The sequence below is a fragment of the Drosophila miranda genome, chromosome 2, assembly GCF_003369915.1.
Source record: "Drosophila miranda strain MSH22 chromosome 2, D.miranda_PacBio2.1, whole genome shotgun sequence".
Taxonomy (NCBI): Eukaryota; Metazoa; Arthropoda; class Insecta; order Diptera; family Drosophilidae; genus Drosophila; species Drosophila miranda.
Window position 1 is genome coordinate 22362802 of NC_046675.1, and position 18155 is coordinate 22380956.

An 18155-nucleotide genomic window follows, 5' to 3' on the forward strand; every position below is an offset into this window, starting at 1 on the left:
AAGCAGCTACAGCCAGCTCGTTTCTCAGCCAAAAGATTTGCCCGATCCCCCAATAAACTTGCCGTAGGACATCAAAACAAAGGCTTTGCCCTTTTCAAAGTTTCCACCACCACCAAACGAAATGACAAACAAATATGTACTTAATATTGTACGCCAGGATGTGTTTACTTTCAGCAACAATTCCGGCATACAATTCCTTTGAGAGAGCATAGCTTAGAGTTCCGGAATGACAATGCCGTCGGTTGCATTTGCAAAGCCGCAAAACCGAGGGAGACAGAGAGAAACAGACCGAGGGACGGAGAGGCCGACAACGTGCCCCAGCACAGCGCAGCACAGCACAGGCCTGGGGCGTATCTAATCAAGATATGTGAGTGTTAGGCGGACTTAAGTGCTTTACGTCACAAGCTCCCACTAACTTCTGTCACTCTCCCGTTTGCTCTTTACACCCACACGAGTACACAGATAAAAACCATACATGAAACATCGGTTTGCTTGACAGCCCTGCCAAAACTTTGGATATAGCTTCCAATAATCGCATGCGCGGTAGAAGATGGGGTTCTGTGTTCTGTCATAAATGCCATGAAAATTGCATTATTGGTATGAATTTAATGCAATTCGAATGCTTTGAAAGGACGAAAGTTTTGCACCACCCAAAAATCATTTTCTTTTGATTTTCTGGTCTCATTTTTGTTGTTTTTGCTTTGTCAAGTGAACTGAAGCGGAAATCGGAGATGGAGAAGGCACTGGAACTGGAACTGAAACTGAGTGCCGAAGACTGCTTTAAGTTGCAGTTGCCAGTGCCTTGACAAATTCCCTCTGTTGCATGTCTTGCAGAAGGAGCCAGGACCAGCAGACGGCAGCTAAGACCGCTAAGGCGATACGAAAGCCAGTCGCCAAGGCCAGGAGCTAGTGGCAGAGAGGAGCCTGACAACAACAAAGTTGTGTTTTTACAATTAAGTTGCCACTGACTGACGGTTGTTTATGGCTTAGAGCAGATATGGCCACAAGAGTTGAAAGAGAGAGAGCAGGCACTGGAGGGAGGGTCTGTGGTTCACCGTGAAATTGATTGCACCGCCGGCATTTTACCTCCTTAGAGAAGAGAGAGCTCCTGGCTCTTGCCGTATGCACTTGGATTTTCTTTTCTGCGTATTAAGTGCGTTGATTAACATCTTAAGGTTGGCAATTCGGTGGTCCTTGGTCCGCCTTCTTAATACAATTTATTTAAATTTGTGCCTGTTTTATTGTGTGTTTTTTTTTCCAACACACAAATCACAGGCAAAAATACTGAGATCGCTCAATCGTTGGTTCATACGAGCACATTTTCATAAGAAAGACATTCAACTTATTTATTATGCCACACACTCACTCAGGCACACTCGTAATGTATGTATTTGGGGTGCGTGTGCCACAGACAGACTGTCATTCAACACTTTGCCGCTTCATTAGCCGCAACCAAGTGTGGCAGAGAGGCTGAGAAAGCGGCAGAGGAGTCGCGTTTCGCCACTGATTACAATAGAAATGTCATTTGTGGTAAATGCTATTTGGTTTTCCAGACAGAAATTTCTGGCCTGAAGTAGCTAAGCAGGATTTTTGGGGCTGTAGGTACTTCGGTTTATTTTCTCAAATATAAAACTAAGGAAATAAATTCTGGTAAAGAAATATTAGAATACACTTGAGAACCACATACGAAAGCTCTACAATTACGACTAGGTTTCAGTCAAATTTGAAGATCTCTACACTTATACAAACCATTAGATACGCATACCCTTCTATCCCCACAAATACCCTGTACTTGAACATACTCGTAAACTTCAAAGTGAAGGCTGATTTTGGTGTGTGCCTCTAAATAGTACAAACAAAAGTAGCAATAGCACAGGAAGCAGCCAAAGAAGCAGCCAAACATCAACAACAGGGCGTATGCGTGATGGACAGCGGGTTGACTTGGCTTTTTTTTATGTTGATTTTGGCACGATTCTTGTGTTTTTCTTGCACTCATTGTTTGCTGTCAGTGCTGCACGTGTGGCCCAAAACCGGAGACTCTTACACCCGCACCATGGCCTCCCAAGTCATGTATGTTATTGATAAAGGGATTTGGCTTGTAAGCCCCGTCGGGGCACCCAATCACTGTTGAGGCAATTTTAAATGTGTGCCTCAAATCTCTGGTGGAAATTTATGTATAAATCGGGAGAGCAAAGGTTATGGGACCACTCAACTGTGTAGTTTTAGCTTGAGCATTCAGCAAACGAATTAACTACCGCAAAATGCGTTTTCCCTTCCGCCGTCCCATCCTGTAATCTGAAAAAGGACAAGTAAAGGATAGAAGGACTCGAAGACCATCCATGGTTTTGCCACCTTTTTCGTGTGCTCTGCGCGGATTAGTCAAATTGGTTTTTGCCTGGAGACGTGGCTAGAAAGAGACCCCACCCTACCCCTGCCACCAACCAGTGTAAGTCCGCGACAGCTCCAAGTTTGGCCCCCGCTGTTGGCCAGGTTATTTACTTACTTTAGCCAGCGAGGAGAGCCCGAGAGCCATTCACAGCTGCCAACGCTGACAAATTGGGGGCTTCACTTTGATGGCAACAAAGTGAACGGGGGCCCGGTCTTTGGATGGGGGATGGGATAGGTTTGGAGTACTCTGGGAGACACTGGCAACATGAGGCACTGAAAAAGAATAGAATACCATTTTGCAACATGTTGCCAAAAGGCGAAGGGGGCGACTGAACCCTGATTAACCCCAGAGTTAGAATAAAAAGATTCCTAAAAGGTCCCTCATAATTTCTACGAAACTGGAAATTGAATTGTCTAATTAGGCGCTGCTAAAGCAACATTTGCTAATTGCTTATAAATTGTTAAATGCTCGCCAAACAGCTGACAGGCGACAAAGGGTTAATGACGGAGGCTACCAGCATCCAGAATCCCAGAAGGTGTATGTATATGCACATCCTGGACAGGGCAGGGCAATTAGCAGGCGAAACAAATGACCATTTTGTGTTAATTAGCGGATTGCCCTTCATTTTCGGATGGTTGGGTTCCATTCGGGAATGGGTGTGGGCTTTCGGGGGCTTTAGTTTTTTGATGGGTGCATGAGTGACGGACACTGGCAGGGGGTTGCGGTTGATTAGCATTGACAACTAATCGGATTGGCCAGTTGTTGAAGCATGTTTAGCTACTTAATGGCTTACAAGCTCTGCTTACGATTTCTTTAGTGGTTTGAATCGGGGACTGCTTATGGTTTTTGTTGGTGCCTGATTAAGATTGAGTTTGTGACTTGGGGCTCTGATTAAGATGGAGTTGTTGACTCGGAAAACTGATCGAAATTCAATTAATGGGTTGAACAAATCAACTAAATGCATTTTCACCAACAAAGTTGTGCACTTTTCCTCCTTTTCGATCCCAGATCCACAAACACAGTGTGGGAGACAGCTCGGAGGAGCTGGGAAAATTTAATTAAAATGCCAAATCCAATCCACAGCTACCACTGACTACCTGGAAAACCCAACCGCCCACAAACTGCAATCAATCACAGAAATTAAAAATATTCACTCAAGTCCTAGGAAAAACGTGGGGACCAAGAAAGAGAAGACAAAAGAAAAAAACGGATTAAAAAGAAGAAAAATAAAAACCCACACACAAACACAAGCACACAAAAAAGTGACTTGAAAATAAATAGATTTATCTTCAGGTCCCACAAGATGGGAGATTGCCAGTCGATGTGAATGAGGGAGACGGTTAGGGGCGTAACTGAGGGAGTGCACACATGCGATTCTTGATTTCTAGCACCACTAAAAAAAATAGGAATGTTATCTTTTCTATTTTGTTTTCAAATGAAAATTGAGGAGGGTTGCCAAAGAAAACTCTTGAAATCTTTTTTTCTAGTTGAGCAATGAATAAGTTTGTATTTCGGGGCAATGCACTTAACATTAACATCGATCAAGCTTTCAATAGTTTGATTAACTTATAGTATGCTGTCATATATTTACACGAATAACTTACAAAAATTAGCTTTCCTTTAGAGAACATAGAGAACATAAATGTCTGCGTTCTTCTCGCGACTCTTTTTTAGTACATCTGATTACAGATAATTATAAACTATTTGGTACCTTATTAAACTAAGAGAAACATAAACTGTTTAAGCCGGTGGTTGCTTGGTTACTTTCTTCATTAATCCTTTGATCCTTCCTCCTACTTCTTTGGTCGAACGACGAGTCGAGTTTACTTTAGCAAATAGTCCATTTCCGATTTGGTGGTGGACATGTACTGATCCAGCTCCTTGTCCAGATCCTCGCGTTTGACCTCTTCACGTGGACCTCCTTTGCCTTTGCCTAGGGGTACAAGAAAATACATGAGATTAGAATGGGATTCCACAGAAAGGGGGGTCAAAATTATTGAGAAAGAATTTCTAAGTTCAGCTGCTGCAGAGCCTCCGGTTCCAGTTGGGTGTCCATTTAGCTGTGCGGCTCATGACTTGTAACGCTTTTACCTGCAGCCTGACGACCAGTACGAGTACGACTGCGTCCCCGACGAGCCTGTTGCTGCTGTGGCCCTGGCTTGCCACGTCCACCTCCTGCGCGGCCCTTGTTGGTCTTGCCCTTGCTGGCATTGCTTTTGCTATTGTTTCTGTTACCATTTTTGTTGGCGGCGGCCCCCTTGGCACCGGAACCTTTAGCAGCGCCAGCGCTGCGGCCACGGCGGTTGCGTGTTTTGTTGGCCCTTCCCGGGGTAGCGGCGGCAGCAGTGACAGCAGCGGCAGCAGGTCGATTGCGTGAGCGCGAGCGCCGTGTGGAGGCTGCATTGGAGCCCGAAGCAGCACCTCCCCCAGCAGCAGCAGCAGCCCTAGCAGCAGATCTGTAAATGAAAAAGTTTGTATTGGTATTTGATTTTTAATGATTTTGTTGCAGGAGAACTTACCTTCCACGTGGACGTCCTCGTCGTCCGGCAAGGGAAGCGGACACCCCCTTCTGTGGGGGATTGGCATTGCGACGCTTCTCCACCCGCCCGCCAGCCACACCACGTAGTTTGCTCGATGCACGGCGCGGATTCTTCGCCTGGCTAACTCCCGCTCCGGCTCTGGCACCGACCTTGCTCTGGCCTGGACGCACGCCCAGACGCTGCTTGACCGAGACACGGGGTGTTTGTTGTCCAGCCCTAGTACCCGACTGCTGGAGACGATCGCGTCCACGATTGCGACTCTGAGAGCGTGTACGACTTAACTGAGAGCCGGCGCTGCGTCCGCGACTCTGCGAGCTAGAACGTTCATTGCGAGCGCTCACTTGGGAAAGGCGGGAACGGGAACGGCTGCGGGAGCGTCCACGGGTCTGATGAAGATTATACTGCTGCTGCTGCTGCCTAATCAGCTGACGCTGATGTCGCTCCACACGCTCGGAGGCGCCACCCACAGAGGGCCGACGGTTTCCCAGTCGCTGGCGAAGGCCGCCCACTGCCGAGGCGGAGCGACGAGTGCTGCTGCCGCTGCGACGACGTGTCAGATTGCTGTTAGCGACGAGATCGGCACGCATCCTGCACAGTTAGCGGATATGTAGAAGCAGAAGTACAGAGATGTTTCATTGCAGTGGGTGTCTGGCCATTGGTTATAGTCGAGGATTCTTACGTTGCTACCCGGGTCACATTGTTCGACCGCATGGGCTTTCCATTGGGGGCCAGGCGCACCGATTTGATGCCGCCCACGCGTGCTCCGCGTACGCCGCCGCCAGTGTTCCGTAAGCTTCTCTGTAAGGATGCATAAGGTTTGTGGATGGATTTTTTTGTTTGATAACAATCGGAGTTGAAGGAGCGCAGCATCTGTTTTTTTTTTTTGGGAGTTCTACAGCGAGCGTGTTTAAGTTTGAAAGTCTCTCTAGAAAGAGAGTCTAGATTTGGGACTCTGCGTTGGCGTTGGCTGGACAACAGGAGGGACTAACCGACAGAGACACATCGCACACACAGAGACACTCAAAACCCATGTCGAATGTGGCCTGGAACAACGCAGAAGGCGTTCCGCTCCAATTTGTCAATGATTGTCGTCCATTGTCCGAGTCTCCTTCTCCTGGCCAAGTCAGTTATTTATCAAGCTGATGCTCATATCCCAGAGTTATATGATATCTTGTGGCTGAGATCTGTCATGGCTTGTCTGTTTGTTTTTTGGATTTGGGGAAACGTACGCGCTTCAGTTTGAGGGCCGTCTGCACGGTGTGCTTCCGTTTGAACTCCTGCAGCAGGCGGGAATTGGCCGCCGATGCAATTGGATTTGCCACATTGCTGTCCACAATCCTGCGGCTGCGGCTCTGAGAGCGGCTCCGGCGTCCGCGGGCATTGACTGCCAGTTGCTCCTGCTTCTGTCTGGATTGCATCTGGGTGAATCGTTCGTTTAACGATATTCCGGTCTGAACCATTTTTAGTTTGTTCTTTTTGTATGTATTATTTTGTGGTAAATTATTTATCTGCAACTTTGCTGGTTTGGTGGATTTCTATATATCGATCACTGATTTCCGTTTACAGTTAGACTGCGTGTGCGTTGAGCTTGAAACTTGGTTTGCAACTGAAATGAAATAAGGAATGGAAATCTATTTTATACTATAACAGGTAGAAAACGATGTGAAAGGCGAAGGATACGGTTGCAGGTATCCTTTTGCATTGCAAAAGGCAGCTGACGACAGCCATAAACGCTAAGCACACGCGAGCGAGCACTTTCTCAATCCATCAATAAATCTGCAGCTGGTATCAAAATGCAGCCGTGCATGGGATTTTCCCTCAACATGTTCGCAACACCTATTATCGAGCGTCGGGGGTTGCGTTTTATGAGACTCTACTGTATTCTATTTATAGTTGCTACAACAACTACAACAAACAGACATTTTGAGGGGGCGAGACTGATTCATTCCATTAAATGGGGTCACGCCTATTCTTATGCACTTATGTATATGTATATGTTCTGTAGACTAGCGTTATTTCAATTTGTACTTACATTTACGACTCCGTTTAGCGTTTTCAGTCCCCTGCTGAGGCGCAAAAATGTAATGTCCCACGCTGATGCGTGAAAATTACCAACACAGGCGCAATATTCTCCTATAAAGTCTAGTCTCAATTTGCACGCACTTTTTCCAGTTCGAAATGCTTCCCTTATCGTTGTGATTACTTTTCCAAGTAACTATTTGTTTGTAGAATACTGCTCGTACAGTTGTTTGAATGCGATAAGATATGTTTATTCTGATGATTTCCGTATTTTCTTCGCAGTTTGTTTGAAAATTTGGATGAAAAACGCTGGTATACAGACAAGCAGTGTGACTGAGCGTCAGAAAAATACCTAAATATACCATGTCATTTTCAAAATATATCGCATTTGGCATTTTATGGGAGGGCCAGGCCGCACGAAAATACCATGAAGGTACTATAGAATCCCTGGTCATCGGTATTGACGGCCATGTGTGGCGAAAAACAGGGTTTCCGGCTATCCATCCATGGTGGAAAAAATTTAAATTTAATTTTTGAAGGAACATATTCGACGGAAAATTAAGAGCGAGATATTTGATTTTCAGTCCTTGACGGAGGCCGATTAACCTACTGTAGACCAAGGGGGTATTTTAATATCCCACCGCAAATTAATATTAAATCATTTTAGTGCAGTTCAGGTAAAAGATATGGGTTTTTAAGTTCAGAGAAAAGATTGCATAGATCTACAAGAAGAATTTACACTCAGTAATATTTTCCGCCATCTACCTCAAGTCATTGAACTGTTTAAATAGGGGGGCTTAAGTGGGCTAAGTTCGTTTTTTCATCGGTATATATTTTGGTATATTTCTGAGGGTCAAAACGTATATTTATCACTAAGTCACTGATTTTCTTGCCACTGTTGACCGTTGGTGCATTAATTTTTTTCTATAAGCAATGCAATATAGATCAAAACTTAAGATTATACAGTCTTGTAGGAGATTGATTTAGTAATCGGATAAAATTATGAGTTCAGAGCTGATGAATTTAGCTAGCTAGTTATATTCGACGGAATATCAAAAACGAGGAATATGTATGATGGAACTTGTTAATTCGTCAGTATATTTACGGTTTATTTTGAAAATGGAACGGTATATTTTGGTATATTTCTGAGGGTCAGACCGTAAATTTGATCCGCGTTCACACTGATTCCAATCCAAATGAACTCTTACGGTTTGTAGAAATTAAAAACTTAATTTAAACTGCTTTACCACAAGAAATCACCAACACAAAAGGAGCGACAGCCATACCGCCAGTGCCCCATAGACGAGTTGATATTTTTGAGTGCCCGCCCTGTGTTCGGTTCGCTTTTATTTCACAATTTCTGTTTTCTTTTGTTTGCCCTCCTCGTTTGCCATCATACATTTTTTTGTGTATTATATTTTGTGTGTTATTGTTTATTGTACATTTTCGTTTCAATTTCGATGAAGCACAAGAACATACAGCCACAGCCACATCCATATAGTAGCACACAGAAAGTACAAAACTGAGACTGAAACTGAATAAACGCAAAAACACCGACAACGAGACGACTCTTTCCACAATCAAAATGGCAAAAATGTACGGAAAGGGTAAGAGTAAGTACACGCCAAAAGAACACACATTAATTCTAACATAAATATACTTAAATGTTAACAACTACTGACACGCTTTTAGTTAGCTAAAACATTCGATTCGATTCCGCAGGCATGCTCTCTAAAGTATAATGTTTTAACAAAAACTACTCGTGTATGACCGGTCTAATGGCTGTGATTCTTCTCTCCATAGCGACCGTAGAGTCCGAAGAGCAGCAGAAAAGAAGATGGCAAATAGAACTAGAGTTTGTGCAGTGTCTCTCCAATCCAAATTATCTCAACTGTAAGTGTCGAACCAAAGATAAGATCATTCAACAAAGGAACGCCTTTCTACACATAGTATGTTGTCTTATTGTAGTCCTGGCCCAACGTGGCTACTTCAAGGACCAATCGTTCATCAACTATCTAAAGTACTTGCAATACTGGAAGGAGCCGGACTATGCCAAATACCTCATGTACCCGATGTGCCTGTACTTCCTGGATCTCCTGCAATACGAACACTTTCGTCGCGAGATCGTCAACTCGCAGTGCTGCAAGTTCATCGATGATCAGGCCATACTCCAGTGGCAGCACTACACCAGGAAGCGAATCAAACTCATGGAGAATGCCGCGGCAGCGCAACAGCAGCAACAACAGCAACAACTGCAACAAAGCAATGGTGGCGAAGCCGCCACAGCTGGCGAGGCGGCAGCCACGGGGGGTATGATGGCCACAGCTAATGGCAATGGCACGGCATCCGCCGCTGAGGCACAGCCATTGGGGGGCTCGGTGCAGCGGGGCGAGCCTGGCCAGGCGCAGGCAGTGATTCCACAACAACAGCAGCAACAAATCAATGGCTTGGCCACAGCGTCAAACATCAAATTAGAATTAAATTAACGATGGCAATTGAAAGTTAACAAAATAAACTAGTCTAAGTCTTCTAAAAGTCTCTCTTTAGCTGTCTCCCCGCCTCTACAGTCGTCTCCTTTTGTTGGTAGTAAACGCCTTAGTAATCCCCATTTTAAACTGCATTCACAGCCACACTTGAAGATGCCGCCGCCGCCTGAGGATGAAACCATCGCCCACAAGGGACATTTCTATGGCGTCTACTTGCTATGCAGCCAGAGTCTCGACTCGCGCTATCGTGGAAAATGCTATGTGGGCTTCACCGTCAATCCCAAGCGACGTATCAAGCAGCATAATCGTGGCTGTGATTTCGGTGGAGCAAAGAAGACCAGCAAGAAGGGTCCCTGGCAGATGGTCATGATTGTCCATGGCTTTCCCAACAATATCTCGGCCCTGCAGTTCGAGTGGGCCTGGCAGCAGCCCACGCTCTCCACCCGCTTGAAGATCTTTTCCGATCTGAAGCGCAAGAAGCCCAAGGAGACGCATTTTGATTACAATTTTAGGATTCTCAATCGCATGCTGGGCGTGGGGCCGTGGCATCGTCTGGCACTCACCATCCGCTGGCTGGAAACGGACTATGAGCGTGCGTTTGACCTGCCGATACCCTGCCACATGGAGATTGTCAGCGGCAAGGTGTCCATCTCCGCCTCGCAGCGTAAACTGGAGGAGGCTACCGGTACTGCTCCGCCTGTTGCCTGGGCCCACGAGTGTCACCTCTGCATGCAAAGCATCGAACAGCCGGAGCGCTCCCGGCTGGGCTGCACCAATCCCTTTTGCCGGCTGACCTGCCACATGCTGTGCCTCGCCAGCTATCTGCTGGGCGATGAGCCCGGCCAATACATACCCATTGGTGGCGAGTGTCCGCTGTGCGAGACTCGACTCAGTTGGTTCGCCCTGCTGCAGCGGAAACGTCTCCAGCTGGGAGTGCCCGGGGAGATGCAGGACAACGAAGAGGAAGACCTGAGCGATGATGGGCCCGATGTGGACAGCGATGTAGAGGTCCAAGAATTCAGTGATTAATGTGATGTCCTGTCTTATTATTTTACGAGGATTTTTAACAGAAAACCCATCGACGGTAAAATAGCGCTGTAAAAGTGTCAGTTAGATTAGAAATGTGGACTTTTAGTTTGAATCTCATTTTAATCAGCTGCTCCCATGGTGGGGGGCCCTTGCCGATAAAAAAAACGTTGGTAAAATCATAAATATCGAAATATCGTTAAAAGTTCAAGCAATATTTGTTTATTTATATATAAATAATGTTTGTAATATATCCTCACTTCGAGACGTTTTTCTTTCAGCTGCAAAAGCTTTCGCTGTCACTGAAAATATCCACCAATTGAGCATTTACACTTTCAAATGGAGAAGAGCTAGGTCCTTGTCAGCCCCTTAGGCTTAGCAGCTTTCCCTTTCCACAGCGGCAGGTGCCTCGTCTACTTTTACTTCATCGGCATCCTTGGACACCATTTAAAAAGGGAATACAATGATTATACAATTTAATATAAACCACACATGTGGTACCTTCGTCAGCTTTGGAATCGATCTCGACTTTTATTTTATTTATTTATATTATTTATTATATTATTATTTTTATTATTCTTCGCCATTTTTCTCGCGACAAACAAAGTTACTGACAGATTTTGGAAATTTGAATAATACAGATAAAATTAACGTGGGGTTGTCTTTGAAAATATCGAAACATATAGGTATAAATTTTAAAATTTTGTTTTTTCTTTGGCGTCTAGCTTATGTCTCCTGCAGTTATTCTTTGAATTACTTGTCATTGCGGCGACTCTTACAAACTTCCCAGAGCATCTTCTGCTCTTCTCTTATATTCGCTTCACGCTCGTCCAAGGGATTAATCGGTTCGTTGTTATCATCGTTGGGTTGTTCCATTAAATCGGGTCGCAGTCTTACTATCTGATCTAGGACGTCGTTCATCAACAGTGTAGTCTGACCGTCGTCGTCGTCTTCAGCAGTGAATAGGCCATATTCCACGGCATTGGCCAGGCGATGGGCCAGCAGCGGCTCATAGGGACCATGCAAGTGTGGTCGGGCTACATCCTATCTGATGGGTGAATATTGGTTTGCCGACTGCTCTCTAGGTGTAGTCCGCAACAGTGCAGCGTGTTGCAAGGCATGGTACCAGGATTGAGGTACAAGGCGTCCCGAGAGGGTATACGTGTTAAACTGTCTGCTTGATAATACACGTCGGGGTCTAGCAGCCTCAAACTGAGCAAACTGACTTGGAGTTGCTGGCAGCATCTGCATCCTCCCAAACTGGCTAGTCGACTCTGGCCACTGATCGGTTGAATATCCAGCTCGTCGCATTCTAGTCCACAGTTGATATGCTGGGTCACTCCCGATGAGAGGTTCGTGCCCACTCACATAATACCTCTCAAAATGTCCAATTTCAAATGTTGGATGTGTACGCTGAGTCACTACGATCGGTAAACGTGAACCAATGAGTGGTTGTAGTTGCGCAAGCATGTCCAATCTGGAGCTGACCGGACAGGGGTTGAGTCGTAGCCCGTCGATATAGTGACGACGAAGTTCCTAGACGATATAGTGACACGAATATATTAAGTTAAGAGGAGATGCTTGGCGGCTATTAATACTCACTTCATAGCTTTCCTCCTCATTTTCGTCCTCGTCATCTTCGTCATCATCTTCTTCTTCTGTTTCGTCGTTATTCTCGTCGCCATCTTCTTCATTTGGAGCTGCTTCTTCTTCGTTTTCTTCGTCAGCCTGGTCGTCCCCGTCCTCTCCTTCTCCACCATTGTTCCCTGGATCACCAAGGCGTTCAAGTTCGTCAGAAATATTGAAATATTCGTGTGCGCCTGGAATTAGCCTCAAAGTTTCGCCCAAGTTTGCTGCCGGTAGCACCAGTAGCTTTGATGACTCTGAATTTAACTGCGTCTCCTGGTATAAGCGCTTGTACTGCACCCGTTGATTTTCAAACTTTATTGCATTCATTGTCCTAATTTTCAACGCGAAACAAATATTTTTCATAAAATTCAAACAGTCTCATAAAAGAAGTAAGTACTCGTGAAATATTGCCTTACAATTTTGAGTTTTGAGCCTTTGAAAAACTTTTATATACCATCGATAGTATCTATGTTATAAATCATTCCATTCAAAACTATCGAGTGGCGCCGCTATCGATGGTTTGACAGCTCTAGGTCGCGCCGGCTCACACAACTGCCGTTCAGTGTGACTGACCCTCAGAAATATACCGAAATATACCGTATTATTTTAAAATGATACCGTAAATATACTGACAAATTCAAGTTCTGTTTTACACATTCCACGTTTTTGATATTCCGTAGAACATAACTAGCTATATAGAACATTTAGCCATGCCCAAATAATTTTATCCGATTAATGAATTTATTTTCTAATTGACTGGTTTATTTAAAACACTTCCTTTTATTGGATTTTTATATACCGTTGAAATTTAATTTAATGGGTTAAATATTAATTTAAAATATACCATTATATACCGATATACCGAAATATGTTGTCTTATTTTTCCACGAAAAAGAGCTACCTACACACCTGCTACATTTCTACGTAATTATCAAGAATTGATATCGATACTATCAGGAGTGCGATAGGTGATTTACCAGCTGGGCTGGGGAAAAATAGTGCAAAGCAGTCCGAGAAATTGTTGTTTTTGCCAACAAGAACAATATAATTGTTATTAATTTATAGCCTGCTATTTTGTTTTCACATAAATACCATGCCGGTGAGTGGGTTCCTGTTGGAGGACATGTGTGTTTTTTTTTTGATTCGATTTGCTAAAGACCCCCTGCAAAGCAAGGGTGTACGAAAATATTATTATCATACATTTACTGAGTTTTTGTTTGTTAGGCCTACCACTCCCAGATCAAGGAGTTCCCCCAACAAGTGGGCAACATGGCCATCCTGCCCCTCCGTACCCAGGTGCGCGGACCAGCGCCCAGTGCCAATGTGGAGAACGACATCATTGATGAGTCACTATACTTTTTCAAAGCCAATGTATTCTTTCGCACATACGAAATCAAAGTAAGAATCCAATATCTACAGTACATACATATATGACTATACTCTCGCAATTCCAGTCGGAGGTGGACCGCGTTCTCATCTACGTGACACTGTACATAACCGAATGCCTGAAGCGGCTTAATCGATGCACCAGCAAGGGTCAGGGACAGCAGGAGATGTACAGCCTGGCCATTTCCAAGTTCGACATACCCGGCGACGCTGGCTTCCCCTTGAACGCCGTCTATGCGAAGCCCCAAACGGCCCAGGATTCGGACCTGATGCGTCAGTATCTGTTGCAGCTGCGCCACGAGACCGGCAATCGTGTGGTGGAGAGGGTCTTTAACACCGAGGATGGCAAGCCAAACAAGTGGTGGACGTGCTTTGCGAAGAAGAAGTTCATGGAGAAGAGCCTGGCTGGCCCGGGACAGTAGAGCCGTTCCCGTTCCATTCCAATGTCGAATTGCATTGAAACACTGGTAGTATTTCGTTCTATAAAGAAATTTAATACATAAATTATTTAATATCGTTCCGCCCGCTCCTTTATGCAGTATTAACTGTACAATAACAAAAGGTCGTCTATTGAGACGCAGCCACGGCAACGATATTTAATTGGAAAATCGTTCTAAACAAAGGATTCTAGTATATGTACAACCGACATTAACGATAGAGATGATCCGCTTGCAGATTGGACGCAATCTCAGACTCCCATTTGTCGCCGTTGCAGAGCAGCTTTTCCTTGTTGCGTCTCTGTGGAGAATTCGAAATTGGGTCCCTCGACAATGGCATCCACAGGGAAGGCCTCCTGCCACCAAAAAGTCAATGAATCGACTTGAAATTATGTAAAAATTACGACTCCCATTCCTTACCTGACAAAAGCCACAGTAGATGCACTTGGTCATGTCGATATCGTAGCGCGTCGTACGTCTGCTGCCATCGGCAGCGATCGATGATCAGGCCATACTCCAGTGGCAGCACTACACCAGGAAGCGAATCAAACTCATGGAGAATGCCGCGGCAGCGCAACAGCAGCAACAACAGCAACAACTGCAACAAAGCAATGGTGGCGAAGCCGCCACAGCTGGCGAGGCGGCAGCCACGGGGGGTATGATGGCCACAGCTAATGGCAATGGCACGGCATCCGCCGCTGAGGCACAGCCATTGGGGGGCTCGGTGCAGCGGGGCGAGCCTGGCCAGGCGCAGGCAGTGATTCCACAACAACAGCAGCAACAAATCAATGGCTTGGCCACAGCGTCAAACATCAAATTAGAATTAAATTAACGATGGCAATTGAAAGTTAACAAAATAAACTAGTCTAAGTCTTCTAAAAGTCTCTCTTTAGCTGTCTCCCCGCCTCTACAGTCGTCACCTTTTGTTGGTAGTAAACGCCTTAGTAATCCCCATTTTAAACTGCATTCACAGCCACACTTGAAGATGCCGCCGCCGCCTGAGGATGAAACCATCGCCCACAAGGGACATTTCTATGGCGTCTACTTGCTATGCAGCCAGAGTCTCGACTCGCGCTATCGTGGAAAATGCTATGTGGGCTTCACCGTCAATCCCAAGCGACGTATCAAGCAGCATAATCGTGGCTGCGATTTCGGTGGAGCAAAGAAGACCAGCAAGAAGGGTCCCTGGCAGATGGTCATGATTGTCCATGGCTTTCCCAACAATATCTCGGCCCTGCAGTTCGAGTGGGCCTGGCAGCAGCCCACGCTCTCCACCCGCTTGAAGATCTTTTCCGATCTGAAGCGCAAGAAGCCCAAGGAGACGCATTTTGATTACAATTTTAGGATTCTCAATCGCATGCTGGGCGTGGGGCCGTGGCATCGTCTGGCACTCACCATCCGCTGGCTGGAAACGGACTATGAGCGTGCGTTTGACCTGCCGATACCCTGCCACATGGAGATTGTCAGCGGCAAGGTGTCCATCTCCGCCTCGCAGCGTAAACTGGAGGAGGCTACCGGTACTGCTCCGCCTGTTGCCTGGGCCCACGAGTGTCACCTCTGCATGCAAAGCATCGAACAGCCGGAGCGCTCCCGGCTGGGCTGCACCAATCCCTTTTGCCGGCTGACCTGCCACATGCTGTGCCTCGCCAGCTATCTGCTGGGCGATGAGCCCGGCCAATACATACCCATTGGTGGCGAGTGTCCGCTGTGCGAGACTCGACTCAGTTGGTTCGCCCTGCTGCAGCGGAAACGTCTTCAGCTGGGAGTGCCCGGGGAGATGCAGGACAACGAAGAGGAAGACCTGAGCGATGATGGGCCCGATGTGGACAGCGATGTAGAGGTCCAAGAATTCAGTGATTAATGTGATGTCCTGTCTTATTATTTTACGAGGATTTTTAACAGAAAACCCATCGACGGTAAAATAGCGCTGTAAAAGTGTCAGTTAGATTAGAAATGTGGACTTTTAGTTTGAATCTCATTTTAATCAGCTGCTCCCATGGTGGGGGGCCCTTGCCGATAAAAAAAACGTTGGTAAAATCATAAATATCGAAATATCGTTAAAAGTTCAAGCAATATTTGTTTATTTATATATAAATAATGTTTGTAATATATCCTCACTTCGAGACGTTTTTCTTTCAGCTGCAAAAGCTTTCGCTGTCACTGAAAATATCCACCAATTGAGCATTTACACTTTCAAATGGAGAAGAGCTAGGTCCTTGTCAGCCCCTTAGGCTTAGCAGCTTTCCCTTTCCACAGCGGCAGGCGCCTCGTCTACTTTTACTTCATCGGCATCCCTGGACACCATCTAAAAAGGGAATACAATGATTATACAATTTAATATAAACCACACATGTGGTACCTTCGTCAGCTTTGGAATCGATCTCGACTTTTATTTTATTTATTTATATTATTTATTATATTATTATTTTTATTATTCTTCGCCATTTTTCTCGCGACAAACAAAGTTACTGACAGATTTTGGAAATTTGAATAATACAGATAAAATTAACGTGGGGTTGTCTTTGAAAATATCGAAACATATAGGTATAAATTTTAAAATTTTGTTTTTTCTTTGGCGTCTAGCTTATGTCTCCTGCAGTTATTCTTTGAATTACTTGTCATTGCGGCGACTCTTACAAACTTCCCAGAGCATCTTCTGCTCTTCTCTTATATTCGCTTCACGCTCGTCCAAGGGATTAATCGGTTCGTTGTTATCATCGTTGGGTTGTTCCATTAAATCGGGTCGCAGTCTTACTATCTGATCTAGGACGTCGTTCATCAACAGTGTAGTCTGACCGTCGTCGTCGTCTTCAGCAGTGAATAGGCCATATTCCACGGCATTGGCCAGGCGATGGGCCAGCAGCGGCTCATAGGGACCATGCAAGTGTGGTCGGGCTACATCCTATCTGATGGGTGAATATTGGTTTGCCGACTGCTCTCTAGGTGTAGTCCGCAACAGTGCAGCGTGTTGCAAGGCATGGTACCAGGATTGAGGTACAAGGCGTCCCGAGAGGGTATACGTGTTAAACTGTCTGCTTGATAATACACGTCGGGGTCTAGCAGCCTCAAACTGAGCAAACTGACTTGGAGTTGCTGGCAGCATCTGCATCCTCCCAAACTGGCTAGTCGACTCTGGCCACTGATCGGTTGAATATCCAGCTCGTCGCATTCTAGTCCACAGTTGATATGCTGGGTCACTCCCGATGAGAGGTTCGTGCCCACTCACATAATACCTCTCAAAATGTCCAATTTCAAATGTTGGATGTGTACGCTGAGTCACTACGATCGGTAAACGTGAACCAATGAGTGGTTGTAGTTGCGCAAGCATGTCCAATCTGGAGCTGACCGGACAGGGGTTGAGTCGTAGCCCGTCGATATAGTGACGACGAAGTTCCTAGACGATATAGTGACACGAATATATTAAGTTAAGAGGAGATGCTTGGCGGCTATTAATACTCACTTCATAGCTTTCCTCCTCATTTTCGTCCTCGTCATCTTCGTCATCATCTTCTTCTTCTGTTTCGTCGTTATTCTCGTCGCCATCTTCTTCATTTGGAGCTGCTTCTTCTTCGTTTTCTTCGTCAGCCTGGTCGTCCCCGTCCTCTCCTTCTCCACCATTGTTCCCTGGATCACCAAGGCGTTCAAGTTCGTCAGAAATATTGAAATATTCGTGTGCGCCTGGAATTAGCCTCAAAGTTTCGCCCAAGTTTGCTGCCGGTAGCACCAGTAGCTTTGATGACTCTGAATTTAACTGCGTCTCCTGGTATAAGCGCTTGTACTGCACCCGTTGATTTTCAAACTTTATTGCATTCATTGTCCTAATTTTCAACGCGAAACAAATATTTTTCATAAAATTCAAACAGTCTCATAAAAGAAGTAAGTACTCGATGAAATATTGCCTTACAATTTTGAGTTTTGAGCCTTTGAAAAACTTTTATATACCATCGATAGTATCTATGTTATAAATCATTCCATTCAAAACTATCGAGTGGCGCCGCTATCGATGGTTTGACAGCTCTAGGTCGCGCCGGCTCACACAACTGCCGTTCAGTGTGACTGACCCTCAGAAATATACCGAAATATACCGTATTATTTTAAAATGATACCGTAAATATACTGACAAATTCAAGTTCTGTTTTACACATTCCACGTTTTTGATATTCCGTAGAACATAACTAGCTATATAGAACATTTAGCCATGCCCAAATAATTTTATCCGATTAATGAATTTATTTTCTAATTG

The 18155-nt window shown here is 45.2% G+C and overlaps 8 protein-coding genes and 1 pseudogene across 15 annotated transcripts; 5 read left to right on the forward strand and 4 right to left on the reverse strand.

The window, feature by feature from the left end:
- Positions 1-3863: 3863 nt before the first annotated feature.
- Positions 3864-7292, reverse strand: LOC108156908 (micronuclear linker histone polyprotein). Its single transcript, XM_017288657.2, has 6 exons — positions 6962-7292; positions 6159-6535; positions 5609-5727; positions 4909-5517; positions 4481-4845; positions 3864-4322 (listed from the first exon to the last, which is right to left on the reverse strand). Exons 2-6 carry the CDS (start codon positions 6387-6389, stop codon positions 4213-4215), a joined length of 1434 nt encoding a protein of 477 aa, XP_017144146.1. The 5' UTR covers positions 6390-6535; positions 6962-7292; the 3' UTR covers positions 3864-4212.
- Positions 7293-8129: 837 nt separating this feature from the next.
- LOC108155846 (mediator of RNA polymerase II transcription subunit 31) lies at positions 8130-9483 on the forward strand. Of its 3 annotated transcripts, none has more exons than XM_033389491.1 (3): positions 8130-8157; positions 8752-8841; positions 8917-9483. In XM_033389491.1, exons 1-3 carry the CDS (start codon positions 8145-8147, stop codon positions 9432-9434), a joined length of 621 nt encoding a protein of 206 aa, XP_033245382.1. In that variant the 5' UTR covers positions 8130-8144; the 3' UTR covers positions 9435-9483. The 3 variants fall into 3 exon arrangements, with proteins under 3 accessions (XP_033245382.1, XP_033245381.1, XP_033245380.1); XM_033389490.1 differs by lacking the exon at positions 8130-8157 and adding an exon at positions 8469-8555; XM_033389489.1 differs by lacking the exon at positions 8130-8157 and adding an exon at positions 8475-8561.
- Positions 8322-12604, reverse strand: LOC117187232. Of its 3 annotated transcripts, none has more exons than XR_004471991.1 (4): positions 12506-12604; positions 12063-12420; positions 10288-11996; positions 8322-9394 (listed from the first exon to the last, which is right to left on the reverse strand). XR_004471991.1 is itself a non-coding variant. In XM_033389479.1 (3 exons), exons 2-3 carry the CDS (start codon positions 12218-12220, stop codon positions 11882-11884), a joined length of 273 nt encoding a protein of 90 aa, XP_033245370.1. In that variant the 5' UTR covers positions 12221-12420; positions 12506-12598; the 3' UTR covers positions 9889-11881. The 3 variants fall into 3 exon arrangements, 1 of the variants encoding a protein (XP_033245370.1); XR_004471992.1 differs by lacking the exon at positions 8322-9394 and having other exon boundaries at positions 9889-10895; positions 10962-11996; XM_033389479.1 differs by lacking the exon at positions 8322-9394 and having other exon boundaries at positions 9889-11996; positions 12506-12598.
- Positions 9564-10978, forward strand: LOC117187235 (structure-specific endonuclease subunit SLX1 homolog). Of its 2 annotated transcripts, XM_033389483.1 has the most exons (2): positions 9564-10271; positions 10305-10978. In XM_033389483.1, exons 1-2 carry the CDS (start codon positions 9588-9590, stop codon positions 10461-10463), a joined length of 843 nt encoding a protein of 280 aa, XP_033245374.1. In that variant the 5' UTR covers positions 9564-9587; the 3' UTR covers positions 10464-10978. The 2 variants fall into 2 exon arrangements, with proteins under 2 accessions (XP_033245374.1, XP_033245373.1); XM_033389482.1 differs by having other exon boundaries at positions 9564-10978.
- A 479-nt stretch (positions 12605-13083) lies between the features above and the next one.
- LOC117187239 (actin-related protein 2/3 complex subunit 3-like) lies at positions 13084-14452 on the forward strand. Of its 2 annotated transcripts, XM_033389497.1 has the most exons (4): positions 13084-13188; positions 13314-13487; positions 13544-13942; positions 14015-14452. In XM_033389497.1, exons 1-3 carry the CDS (start codon positions 13183-13185, stop codon positions 13895-13897), a joined length of 534 nt encoding a protein of 177 aa, XP_033245388.1. In that variant the 5' UTR covers positions 13084-13182; the 3' UTR covers positions 13898-13942; positions 14015-14452. The 2 variants fall into 2 exon arrangements, with proteins under 2 accessions (XP_033245388.1, XP_033245387.1); XM_033389496.1 differs by lacking the exon at positions 14015-14452 and having other exon boundaries at positions 13544-13987.
- On the forward strand, positions 13854-16288 carry LOC117187231 (structure-specific endonuclease subunit SLX1 homolog). The gene is made up of 2 exons (XM_033389478.1): positions 13854-13942; positions 14886-16288. The coding sequence occupies exons 1-2, from the start codon at positions 13919-13921 to the stop codon at positions 15771-15773; spliced, it is 912 nt and encodes a 303-aa protein (XP_033245369.1). The 5' UTR covers positions 13854-13918; the 3' UTR covers positions 15774-16288.
- Positions 14044-14365, reverse strand: LOC117187246 (annotated as a pseudogene).
- Positions 14379-14793, forward strand: LOC117187418 (mediator of RNA polymerase II transcription subunit 31-like; the record flags this gene model as incomplete). Its single annotated transcript, XM_033390071.1, has 1 exon — positions 14379-14793. A coding segment is annotated over one exon (366 nt), but the record flags the coding sequence as incomplete, so codon positions are not given.
- On the reverse strand, positions 16193-17915 carry LOC117187234. 2 transcript variants are annotated; one of them, XR_004471994.1, is made up of 4 exons: positions 17817-17915; positions 17373-17730; positions 16272-17306; positions 16193-16217 (listed from the first exon to the last, which is right to left on the reverse strand). XR_004471994.1 is itself a non-coding variant. In XM_033389481.1 (2 exons), the coding sequence occupies exons 1-2, from the start codon at positions 17528-17530 to the stop codon at positions 17192-17194; spliced, it is 273 nt and encodes a 90-aa protein (XP_033245372.1). In that variant the 5' UTR covers positions 17531-17827; the 3' UTR covers positions 16576-17191. The 2 variants fall into 2 exon arrangements, 1 of the variants encoding a protein (XP_033245372.1); XM_033389481.1 differs by lacking the exon at positions 16193-16217 and having other exon boundaries at positions 16576-17306; positions 17373-17827.
- Between the last annotated feature and the right edge of the window lie 240 nt (positions 17916-18155).

Bases quoted from the DNA above. Each gene is read 5' to 3' on its own strand.
- LOC108156908 (XM_017288657.2), bottom strand. From the start codon at position 6,389: ATGGTTCAGACCGGAATATCGTTAAACGAACGATTCACCCAGATGCAA. The intron at 4,846-4,908 runs GTAAGTTCTCCT...TTTCATTTACAG, and splicing joins CGAGGACGTCCACGTGGAAG to ATCTGCTGCTAGGGCTGCTG. The intron at 4,323-4,480 runs GTAAAAGCGTTA...TTGTACCCCTAG, and splicing joins TACTGGTCGTCAGGCTGCAG to GCAAAGGCAAAGGAGGTCCA.
- LOC117187231 (XM_033389478.1), top strand. From the start codon at position 13,919: ATGTCGAATTGCATTGAAACACTG. The intron at 13,943-14,885 runs GTAGTATTTCGT...CTGCATTCACAG, and splicing joins CGAATTGCATTGAAACACTG to CCACACTTGAAGATGCCGCC.
- LOC117187232 (XM_033389479.1), bottom strand. From the start codon at position 12,220: ATGGTGGAGAAGGAGAGGACGGGGACGACCAGGCTGACGAAGAAAACG. The intron at 11,997-12,062 runs GTGAGTATTAAT...TATATCGTCTAG, and splicing joins ATGAGGAGGAAAGCTATGAA to GAACTTCGTCGTCACTATAT.
- LOC117187235 (XM_033389482.1), top strand. From the start codon at position 9,588: ATGCCGCCGCCGCCTGAGGATGAAACCATCGCCCACAAGGGACATTTC.
- LOC108155846 (XM_033389489.1), top strand. From the start codon at position 8,534: ATGGCAAAAATGTACGGAAAGGGTAAGA. The intron at 8,562-8,751 runs GTAAGTACACGC...TTCTCTCCATAG, and splicing joins AATGTACGGAAAGGGTAAGA to CGACCGTAGAGTCCGAAGAG. The intron at 8,842-8,916 runs GTAAGTGTCGAA...GTCTTATTGTAG, and splicing joins CAATCCAAATTATCTCAACT to TCCTGGCCCAACGTGGCTAC.
- LOC117187234 (XM_033389481.1), bottom strand. From the start codon at position 17,530: ATGGTGGAGAAGGAGAGGACGGGGACGACCAGGCTGACGAAGAAAACG. The intron at 17,307-17,372 runs GTGAGTATTAAT...TATATCGTCTAG, and splicing joins ATGAGGAGGAAAGCTATGAA to GAACTTCGTCGTCACTATAT.
- LOC117187239 (XM_033389497.1), top strand. The intron at 13,488-13,543 runs GTAAGAATCCAA...TCGCAATTCCAG, and splicing joins TTCGCACATACGAAATCAAA to TCGGAGGTGGACCGCGTTCT.